Source organism: Boleophthalmus pectinirostris, unplaced genomic scaffold (assembly GCF_026225935.1).
Source record: "Boleophthalmus pectinirostris isolate CB_2022bp ecotype Guang Dong unplaced genomic scaffold, ASM2622593v1 HiC_scaffold_19, whole genome shotgun sequence".
NCBI lineage: Eukaryota > Metazoa > Chordata > Actinopteri > Gobiiformes > Gobiidae > Boleophthalmus > Boleophthalmus pectinirostris.
Window position 1 is genome coordinate 24,362,782 of NW_026571140.1, and position 12,179 is coordinate 24,374,960.

General features: G+C 41.1%; 1 protein-coding gene across 3 annotated transcripts in view; it reads right to left on the reverse strand.

The window, feature by feature from the left end:
* sox6 (SRY-box transcription factor 6) overlaps window positions 1-12,179 on the reverse strand; it is a 93,133-nt gene that overhangs the window by 67,892 nt on the left and 13,062 nt on the right. For 2 of the 3 annotated variants that reach the window (XM_055154560.1, XM_055154561.1), the window contains exons 3-4: window positions 10,737-10,807; window positions 5,839-5,889 (exon numbers count right to left, since the gene is read on the reverse strand). In XM_055154560.1, the coding sequence (XP_055010535.1) occupies window positions 5,839-5,873 (35 nt within the window). In that variant the 5' untranslated portion in view covers window positions 5,874-5,889; window positions 10,737-10,807. The remainder of the gene's footprint in view (window positions 1-5,838; window positions 5,890-10,736; window positions 10,808-12,179) is intronic. The other variant, XM_055154562.1, reaches the window with a different exon arrangement.

A 12,179-nucleotide genomic window follows, 5' to 3' on the forward strand; every position in this document is an offset into this window, starting at 1 on the left:
AAAAAGCCACAAGTGTGTGGCAGGACTTGTGTGTGTGCTTGGCGGCGGGCCATGGGCCTCTGGTTCCCAGGCCGCCTCTGGCCCGGCTCTGTTGTGGTTCTCTGCCACCGCACTCATTATGCTCAGCCTCAGCTCAGCCTCAGCTCAGCACGGCGCAGGGCTGCGGCTCGCCTCGCTTCACTCACTGGGCTGCGAGGAAATAATCTGGTAATCTCAAACTACTCCTCCATTTCAACTGGGGCCCCTCCACACAAAGACACTCTTTGTCCTGGGACATGTGTGCCCACCCTTCCCTTTTCAATCACTAAATCAATCAAAAACAAATATGGTTTCATAGTTGATGTCAAAATCTTACAAACCTTACTGTATGTGTCCCAGAACAATACACTCCATAACAGAGGGGAAATGACAAAGGAACTCAACACTACTAAAATGAATTTCTGCTATGCCAGCAAACCTAAAATGGGGGTAAATAGAGAGTTGAAGGCTAAACAAATATTTGATAAAAGGATAGAGATCATTGCTGAACTTGTTGTGGATTCAAACTCACTCGACTTTGTTGCTGTAGTTCAGACACACTATCTGTACTCCACTGAGCAGCAGATGTCTCTTTCACAGCAAACAGGGACTGGTACATTTGCAAACAATAGTCACAATATCACAGCTTACTTCACACAAACCACACTGAAGCAAATTACATTTTTGTATGGCATTAAAGAGTCTTGGTATCTTGCAAAATAGCTTTATGCAACTGAACATGTAAACTGTTTAGAGTTTACAAGTTCAGGTTGACTATAACAAAGAGCTCCTGCTTCCATTCATTCAAGTCACCCTTTTGCCCTTGTGTAAAGCTAACTGTTGATGTAAACATGCTCAATCCTATTAACTCAATAATATACATGCTGCCTGTTAATGTGCCATTTGCACACACCCACTCATAGCCCTAATTACAGAAGACAACCATAACAATGAATAAGAGCCCATAGTATTGGAGCCTTGTACTGGCCTTATGCCACCATAACAGACTTAAGAGCATCATCTGAACCTGAAATTCTTTATATCAGAGGTATGTGTCTACAAAAACCTAAATTTTTCTGCACTGTTAAAACATTTTTTCTCCACTGTTATTCACATATTTTTTCCTCAACCAAATTCAACATCTCTGCCTCACACATGCCCCTTACTAAAATATTTTCTTCCATTTGCATTTGTAAACCATTTCTAAAATGCATCCAAACTTTCCCACATGGGTGTGCCTGTGAAGTGTTGCACTCCCTGGAAAGGCTCTATGGAATTGCATCATGGAAGAGTGAAGAAGGCAATGCATACTGTAACATGGGGAAATACCTCTTTTTGGTTCCTTCTTTAGCACCTTCAGCACCGACAGACGGCCTGCTAAAATGCTCTTCATTGGTGGAGTTGTTCAAGTCCCTACAATAAACTTAATAAAGTGTACAAGTACTTGTGTACCCAGTAAGAGCGAAGTACTTCATGGAGTGAACTTGTTTGAAGACATGATGCTGTCTGCTATTTGGGACTAATAGTATGCATTGACCCTCTTCTATGAGAAGAGCAGGTCTTTATAGAAGACCCTTATTTGATACGGTTAGTGTTGAAGCATTATGAACCACACACCAAGAGTCAGCAGCGATCTGCATATTCAATAACTTCCGTAATTATATGCGCAATTCATCAGATGGGATGTGATTGCAGGGGAAGTGCAATAGAGTGGGTTAGAGAGGAGCAAAGAGGCCTGATTCCTGGAGGACTAAAGTCTAATCACAAAACTAACATGATAATTGAAATCTAAATTGAAAGGCTTCGCTCTTAGGAGGAGTATGTCAGACATGGAGTGTACAGACACTGGAGAGGGTCGGGGAGAAAAGAAATTGTGTTTAAGCGACATGTTGGAGGTGTCAAGCTCACATTCAGATTTGGTTTATGTGGGCATATTCTCCATAACCGTATCAAAATTCATAGCCGGTAATCAAAGGTATTGTGTGAGGGCAATGCACTTAAATACAGCTGTCCTCTATTTCACCTCACATTCAAACTCATATTATAGTATCTGTAAATGTAAGCTCAAGAAAGAGGGATGGTCCTGAAAAGTCTTCAGTGCCATTCTCCTTCGCTCTTCTCTTCTCAGCTGTCTCCTCTGACTACAGGATTCATATTCATCCCTCAATAACATTTAATTAGTAATGCCAAATTCATTAACCTGTACTGCTGTTACGCTGGCCTCAACCATAAATTAGCTTAATGTGAGCCGACGTATCGCAGCTGTAATAAGGGACATAAAACTCAAAGAGAAACACATACTGTTCCTCCCAGATCATTATAACTGCACAGTGTTTTACACCGGGAGCGCTTTAAGGAGCCATTCAAGAGCAGTTGTTCACTCAGTCCAGCTTGTTTAATTTTTTATAACAAAACATATATTTCTTAAAAATCTAAAATCCAAATGTACTGTAAATGTAATGTAAATGTAGCCAATACATTTTGTACTAAGAACTTGTCAGACAAACTGCTATTGTAAAAAGCTGGGGCGACCTTCACTGTCCTAGGATTACACAGGACCTTTCAGCTTTTCTATCCCCCAGTGATCTCGCCTAACATCTCGCACCAAAGAGCCTATTAGGCCTGGATCCCACTTTGTTGTTAAAAAGGGTCTTGTCCTTTCACAACGCTCGCTTCCTTGCTTTGGGTTTTTTCAAGCATAGGTGGAGGAGAAACACAAGTTCATTGTTCCCTCGCAGATGGAAGTTGGAGTTACCAGGGTAACAGCTCTAATCCTGCTTTTTTGTCCACTTTTTATATTAACAGCCTATCGAGTGCTATACCTTTCAAATCACAGAAAAAGCGCTCACTCACTTTTAATTAGCAATGTTTCTGTTTGCCAGTAGACAGCATGATGAGCTGATCGAAAATTACGAAATAATGCAATACTAGAAGCAAGCACTTCCTTCTCCTCAGGGCTGCTCCAAGAATAACAATAATGAGGCCATTATGGAGGACTGCACTTTAAAATGCTGCCCTGCCACCAAAACACAGGACATAATTGTTCTGGTGTTTTCCATATAATCAACTACCCATTGTTGATGACTTGAGAACTGAGAGAGCAAAGAATAGGCACCATAATGATTAGTTTGTGCTGTCGTAACATCTACTAAAGAGTGTCCACTGAGGACGAACCTTCATAGACTACTGATTTGCTTGGCCATGAAGACAACTGTGAGCCTTTGTAAGAAAACTGTCCCTTTGCTTTTTGTCTGTCTTGACACACAAATAGCCCCCAGGCTGCATTAAAGCAGCAGCATTCATATGGTGAAAGACTGGGAGTCACACAGGCTCATGTGAGGGGGCCACATCGTCAGAAGAAAGAATACCCTTTTATGCAAGCCCCCCGCAATTCAGACATAACCAGCCTCACAATCATAAAATCTGTGTTGGTTTTACTGAGACAAAGCGATATAACAGACACGTGGATACAAAAAACATCTTGCACTGTCACAACATAATTACACAAGTGCTAATTTCATAATAACTAGCATTATTTAAATCACACAACAAAAGATTACAGTGTTAAAATACAGAATCAAGCAAAGAAATAATATATTGTGTTAAAAAGTCCGGCATGTAAAAGTTGCAGGACGGGAGCTTGGTGGGGTTGTACAAACACGGTACAGCACCTATTAGCAGAGCTCCATTGTGAGGAGTGAGAGAGACAGAGCTGGAGGGCAAGAGGAATGCTAAGTGGGCCCCTTAGCCTAGTCAACCTTCAGTGGGTTTCATTTATCTTCATCTTGTTAGACTAAATTAATTAACAATCTCAATGCTACACACTTTCTCCTTTCATTACATCAAATAATGGCAGAAATGTAGGGGGAGGTCCTGTCCACTGGGAGCTAACGCACACTCAAGACATCTTTCTGTTTATCACGCTCTCTTTCTCCCCCTCCCAATATGTAAGAGGACGGCTTCTGGCCATTGGTTTAGCATACCAAAACTATAATTTAAGCACAGTAATGTCAATCTAAAACAAAACATTTATATTTCATGCATATACTTTTTTTTATATATATACTTTTCATGCAAATACTATATATTGAACTCAACGTTTGACCCAAAGTCAAAATTCTTAAATAATTGCAAGTGAGTACAGAATAGTGGGCGGAGATAGGGGGTAGGTGAAAACAGACAATGCAGTATTACTCAATGTACTCAAACAAACACAAATCAATCCTTATAATATGTTTAAAAGCTCATAAAAGTTGCCTGTACTGAACCATATCTCATCCCCTTAGCCTGGATCACTTACTTGAGAAAAAACACTGGGATTCTTCGCAGCAGGAATGCCGGACTGTCACATCCATCCTGTTCCTGTCCTATCTCTCCTCCTGCCCCCTCTACACAGCCCACCACGGGACACAAGGCTCTTCTAAGCAAAATGGCTAACCTTAAAGCGAAGCTGCCTTTAATCTTACCCTGATTGTTGTGGGCTCCAATCTTTAGCCAGTGTGCGTGATACGTCTCTACAGTCGCTTCTTCTTTAATTAAAACACACACTGACAGAAGGATGTGGATTAGGGCCAAACTAATGTGTTTACTTACAATAATCACTCTGTTTTCTCTCTGTGCCCAGAACAAAAAGAAGAGTTCAAAGCAGGGTAAGGGCAAAGGTCATTTTTCTCTTTTTTCTTTCTTTAGGAATGTGGGATTACCTCAGCATTGCTCATCTATATCATTGGTCTATAACTAATAAACAGCACAATGTTACTATTATTCGTGTTTACATCATGTGTGTTGAAAATGTATAGCACATTTGAAGGAAATACAGTATGCGTTGCCCATGACTTTTTAATTTCTTTTAAAGCAATAAAAAAATAAATAAAAAAAATAAGACTCAAATCCATCCAAATATGTAAATATTGAACTTCACTCATTTGCTGCGTTTAATGGACTCCAAAGATAAAATGAAATCTATTTTGCCGCATAAGGGAATTTCCTGTTGAATTCCTGAAGGACGTTTGACAAGCGAGTGTAATCGTATCAAATTGTCCTTTCTTTTTAAAACGGCCCAACAGTTATGTGGAAAAATGCTGTTAATTTAATCAAATAAGTGACCTTTTGAAACTGAAATCAAAGCGGATTCATTAGCTTTAGTAAAGTTTGGCTGACAGAAGCTTTGAAAGGCAGATGCTGCTGCTGTGGCTTCTAATGAGCCAGCCCTAATTAGGGAGCAACACTAGAGCCTAGAGAAGGTGGTTGACTAGGAAAGGAGCCAATGGTAAATACACTTGCTCCTATTTACTTCCACTGTGTGTAATGACAGCACCCATTTTTAATTAGAATCACACGAAGGGTAAAGACTAAAAATGTAAATCTTTATGGTAGGTTGAATACAAACACATAACACAACGAAAAACAACAGAACATCACAGGAAATGAGAGGCCAGTCCCAGCCGTACCCCTGATTAGGGCAGTTCTGGAGTCAGGCCAAACAAAAGCATGCAAAAACGTCTTAGACACAATGCCTGCACTTTTAATAGTGGCACTGTCTATTTATGCCCTGCTAGTTTGTGTTGTTTGTTTGGCTTATGTGAACATGCCAGTTGGTCAGACACTACATGGTCATTACATATGGTTTAAGTAAATATGCTCTAATCCATGTTGACCAAGCTCAGAGATAAAGACACATGTGCATACACAAACAAGTGTACGCCAACACAGGACAAAGTCTAAATACAAAAGAAGAAAAGTGTCCGACGTTTTAGCCCGAGTGACCCAGGACCGCCCATGCTCCACCTCCTGAATGGCAACAAGGTAAAGGAAACTAACCTCAGTAAAAAGCTGCTACGTAGATAGCCCTCCATGTCAGCGTGTGGGGTTCTGGCAGGGAAAAATCACAGAGAACCATTTTCACTATGAAATGAGCAATAATCAAGAAAGAGAAAAGGGAAAGAAAAAAGAAGAGGGAAAACACACAGTACATATATCTTACTCCTATAATAAGGCATGTCTTTAATTAAGGCAAGAGTATGGCTGCAAACCCATCCTCTCTTTTATGAACTGACATCATTAATTATACCTCTTTCCATGGAGGGAGTGGATTTGCATACAACATTGGTTTTGCACAGAGAGCCTGATGATATGTTTGCATCAAATAAACCTTGCCTACTGATGTCTACACAGGCCTGTTCCACGGCTGTGTGCAGATGTATACATGTATTCACTTCAGAGTAGCCAGCGGTGGTCCAGCTGCAGCACATGTGTGGTTGCGGAGCGCGGCGCACAGCTCGAGTGAAGCAGGAGGATGTGGTCATGATGTCAGCACTCGCAGGGGTCGCTCAGAAGCCGAACCCACAAAGTCATGGACACACGGGGATAATCATTACTTACTGTACAACACTTTTCAGTTTTATATTGAGCCCGATACTGTTCTGGTGTTGGTTGAGTTATTGATATTGATGAAACCTTGCACATGTTCTGCCCTGGTAGTAAAAGGAAAACTCACTTTTGGGTTGTGATTATTCTATTAAATTTGATCATTTGATTAATGATAAATTATTTTTCATCTCTAAACTGACTTTTAGGTCCCTCTGGTATTACTCTAGTTTGCCTTTTAATAGAAAACAAATATTACAATTACTGAAATCTTTTTAAAAATTGTATATTTTAAATAACACGCAGAACACCTAAAGTTTGAGGAGTGTGAGCGTAATTTGGCATTTCTCGTCTTGCTCTCTTGGCTCTTAAGACAAAGCCTCTGAGAGAATGGAAAGAATGAGTGGAGCCAAGGACACTGTGCCTTTGAGTTGGTGGTGCACTTAGCGCTGCAGTGGATCCACAGGCCCAGAGGGCTCAGCCAGACTTTTCTCACAATAAGGTGTCTGGGGAGGCAGGAGTGGCATAGCCAGGGGCACTGCTCTGCTCTTTTCTCCACTCAGCTGGGCCTGTGCACATAATACCATCACAACCAGGACACACTAGGCCAGTGACAACGTGAGAAAACAACCGTCAAACAGAGCACAGCACATCAAGCGTGTCTCTTCACTTCTGCCAGTGCAAAAAGCACACATCCCTCCAGTGAGCGCTCTGAAGTTCAAACTACAAAAAACAGGTGTGAATGCACAAATATAATGTGTAGGAAAAATAGCATAAAGGAATACAACAGTCTAGAGATGAAAACTAACACTAAGTAATAACTTTGTTAAAAAGCATGCATATGACCTCATGGGGCTTTCAAAGCCAATTGTTTATGGGATACGGCAGCACTCAGCTCTATCTTTATCTTTGGTTGGACTCCAAACCCTTGTTCCTCTCCTTCGCTCTGCTTGTGTTTCCTCAGCTGTGCCTGCTGTCTACAATCCCATTGTGGTCAGAAAAACTCAACTTAGTCCATCGAAGCAAAGGTGCGGTTTGGAAAGCTGGTAGCAACATTTTGGAAAAAGTGACTAAGCTCTATCCTTTGTGCGCAGAGACAAAAAGCCTGATCAGGTTTAAATTATATTCAAGGGCAGTGGTTTGATGAAGGAGAGGCAGAGGATAGACATCAGTTTGGCCCGATCCAGGGTGAGCAGCACAGCAGCCCTTTCGAAGAATGAGTCCCTGCCAAAATGTGCCTCTGCCTAACCAAGTCTCCCACCATCTGCAACAAATGTGCTCTATTAAAGCAGTACCATATGGACAACAAGCTCGCTATTAACACGGCTTCAGCACATCCCCTTAACCTAGCCCAGATTTCTAACTTACAGTCAAATTGACTGCTGATTTAATGCACCGCCAGCAGCCATGTGGGTCTTGGCACAGGACAGCACTCTCGGCCTTCACTCATTTACATGCTCCCGGAGAACACAATGCACAGAGACACACGCTTCAACTAATATATTAATCATATACAAGATAAGACAGAGGGAGTTGGTTCATAAGGAGCCCATGAAAAACTATCCATAACTATCCAAAAGTAAATCAAGATGCCAAATACTTCTTTAGCCAGAGTGGAAACATGTTTGTAAAGCTGCACTGCCAGAGTCAGCCTCAGTTCTTCCACGGTGATGGAGAGTTGGTTTTCTCCTCTGTGTGGATCCAAAATGGCAGTGATTAACCCTGCAGGGTGTGATGGGGGACACTTTAATCCCTGTGGGCCCAGCGGCCATGTTGACGCCTCTGCCTTCTCTGAGTCATGGGGGACCCACCCTCCGCTCACAGAGCTGTGCTCTCCTCCCCTCAGCCATGACACCACAACTATGTGCTTTCTGTAGTAAAAGTCACAGACAACAAACACACAAAGAAATCAACAAAATCCATTTCCTTCTTTTTAATTTCTTCCTCACAAGCATTTCCAGTGTTTTAAACTAAGAGCCATCTGTCCTGTTTGGGCACTTAAAAATACATTTATGTTCATAATTATAAGTACTTTGTTCATCATTTATTATAGTTTATTTTTCATATTTTCCTTTTGTTTTGATCTCCAGTGTAGTTCACACGTTTAGAAAAGTATTATTCCATTGCAACTAAGACATGGAGAGTGACTAGTAAAGGTACAAGTTTACACTATGTAAAAGTGTCTGGTTGGTTTAAGTAATGTGCTCTGAAACAACAGTATCCTGATCTGGGGCAAAAGAGTGTGTGGCTGATGCTTCCTCCTGTGTTACCCCACTGCCCTACCCCAGTGCCCTCCTGTGTTACTAGTGCCCTACCCCAGTGCCCTCCTGTGTTACCCCAGTTCCCTATTCCAGTGCCTTCCTGTGTTACCCCAATGTCCTACCCTATAGGCTCCTGTGTTTACCCCCAGTACCCTCTATGTTACTAGTGCCCTACCATAGTGCCCTGACCCCGCCTCCTATGTGGAAAGCACAAAACACACACAGTGGATGCACACACGTCAAAGCTGCCGCCAGAGAAGTGAATTAATTTGTGTGAGCCACTCCAACATTAGGAAGGTGTGTTGAAAGGTGTCTGCTCATGTTTCAAATTAAACGCGCTGCTGGTCAGCATTAGCACCTCGCCACCCGTCAGCAACTGACACTTAGGGGGCTGGGGGAGGGGAGACCATCCGCCGTTCACACTGGAATAATTAGAACATGTCAGGAAGAATTAATTTCCTCATTTTTCAAAAGGATACACAGAAATTACCATGTTATTATATGACAGGGTCCCTGGGAGGATTGGATTAAATTTGATTTCTTGCGCAGCCCACACAACAAATTAAAGTCATAAATAAGATGGAAGGAAGCGAGGCACAGAGCATATGTTTATGGCAATGAGTGAAGCCAAGGGACCAGAAACAACTATCTTCATTTCATTTTATTTAAATCGGGCCGACGCCATGTGTCTGAATGACAGCAGTTGCTAATGGGTCAAGATTAACACAGAGACCCACCAACTTGTAGTCACTGGTTAGTACGCATATGACTTTTACTACTGCCACTGAGGTTCAGAGACAGTGTATCTATTTTATGTTATGACTGGGCTGTATTAAACACAGTTTTTTTGAAAACAACCTCATCATGAAGTACAAAATAATCACACTTTATCTTGCTTTGGTCCCCAATTTAGACGTGTTACCTTCCTGTAACAGTTTAATAAGGGCTTGCTGCTAAGAGTTTTTAAACCCTTTCAAAAAAGGGCTGTCATTAGAGCTAGCACTCCCCTGGGCACTACAAACTTTAAATAATTTGCGAATCAATTAACTGGCTACTCTCAGCGCAACAGGGATTTCACACTCCAGGGTCGTGTGCATTATCAGTGTGAGACGATTCATGGCGTTTTGGGAGAAAAGTTCATGGTTGAAATCATTAATTCATTTTTGCTGGACTTTAGATATGCATTACTTTCTACAGCTGGGGTAGCAGGGAAATTAATGACATGTTCTTTAGTCCTGTTTTCAGTCTTATAAAGCCATTAGGTGAAACTCCATCCTGTGCCGCAGTGTGAGGACACCAGCCATATCTGCATTAGTTATTACACTATAACAACAAAGCGGTGGAACATTACAGTGCATTTTGTCCTATTTTTATTATAATACTATAGTTATTATAATAATTCATAATGGTTATAATAATCATGATGAATATATGATATGCTTTTTGTGCACATTTATTCCTGGTTATTTTGTATTTGATCTAGTGCAAGAGGAGCCTGTTTCTCTGCCCCGCGAGGCTGCGTGCTGTTGGCAGGTGCGTGTTCATGAGAGCAGAAGAGTGTTTGATGTGAAATGTCACAATTACACAATGGTAAATGGCCATGAACTTTGGATTCCCCCAAAAATCTCATCTGTTTTTAACCACGCTAATATATCTGAGAAGATATTTTCACTGACATTTGAGAAAAAATAATAAAATCAACTAAGATATTTCTTTTTTTATTTGCCTAATATCTCAGATACAATTTTAAAGGTCTGTATTTTAATCTGCTCAGCAATGACTGTTCAAGATGTACCAGGTACAGGTTTCACAAATGTAGTAATATCATCTCAAATACTTTACATTTACGTATATATAGTATGGGGAGAATCATGTATTGCAAACCCCAGTAAAAAATGCCATTTCAAATGGTGATGCCGAAATGGTCTGTCTAACTTAGAGTGCATGTAACTGCTCTAATTGTGCATACAATGTGAGCCTAAGCATTTGTCCACTTCATTTGATGCAGGTGTTCAGAGTGGGAGAGGACAGCGGGGGGGCACGACACATGTGGCAAGACAGAAACAGCTGAAGGGGCAAATTGATACTTACAAAAACTGAAAGACTCAATCCCCGGCTTCCAGCGATCACTGGTCGGTTGATTGTGAATTCATGTAAGTGACCTGAGGACAGACACAAAAACATACAAAAAGAGAATAAGAAACATTTTATTGATGCTAAAATATTTTTTGTTAAAAGGAAATCAGAATATAATGCAAAGTGGGTGACACTGACTGATGACTAGGGGTTAGAAGCTGACCCTAAGTTCAGACAGCTGTCACCAACAGAAATGTTTCAAACCATATTACACTTTTTTCAAGCACCACTGAAAGCATTACAGGGTTTCTATGGCTTTGGCTTGTTACTTGTGACATACACAGTGGGGACTTAGCGCTAGTGATGTGGAAAATGACAATTCAGGATAATAAAACTACACACAGTTAGAGACATCTCCAGCACAGTGGCTTCATCCATGCTCATTTTCTCACATTATCTTGTTTTCCACAATAAGCTTGGATCTCATTACAAGCTGATTTATGCAATTAGTCCACCGCAGCACTGCCAATTAAACAAGGCCAAGGGTTTTTAAGGTCATGCTTAACTGATCTGAAACTAATTTGGAGTACAGCACCTCAGTCTGATACTGCAGGAGCCAACATGCTCCCAAACAACAAAGAGTGTTGGATAACTGTACTACAGTATTGTTGTCAGGAGAGAGGGAGAAAGGGAGGGAGGGACGGAGGTAGAGGAGAGAGAGGAGGGAGGGGAGGGCTGAGGGAGAAAGTCATGTAAAGGCCAGCAGGGTGACAATGGGCAAAGAGGACTCCAGAGACGCAAACTGAAAGAAAGGCTCTCAGACTGAATGCACAATTTAAGATCCAAAATAACACATAGATACTGTGTTGGATTAGCAGTATAGATGCGGCATTACTTTATAGATTTAGATTTGCACAACTATTTGCAACTCTTTATCGTAAAGCGATTTTAGAGTTTATAAACACTGAGCTAATTTGTGCAAGTCTGACAATGAATATTACAAACTGTGGCAAGTAGATAATTTTTAGAGAACAAGAAGTATTAAAATCACAAATATCTATAAACAGTACAGTGAGGAGTAACTGAGATTTTGGCTCAACAATGGTAGCCTAAGCTGTCCAACTTTATCCCATAAATATAATGACATATTTCTTTGTCCGTGTCATAGAAAATAAGTGGGGGTGTAGTTCTTTGACACAAGAATTCAGAGACTGGCATCAAAGGAGCTCACAACCACCTGTGGCATTTCTGTCAAAGAGAACCCTTTTCTGTAGCTCACATGACAGCCAGATCACACACAAATACAGGCAAACTCACAAGATGCACCATGTGCACTAAATATGCAAATACAAGGAAGATTAAAGATTAAAATGCTGTTAAGGAAAAAGATCTAAATAATCGAGGAAAGGCATGCTCATGAAATACTAACCTAAAATAACAGCAGCCCTTTCTTTAAAT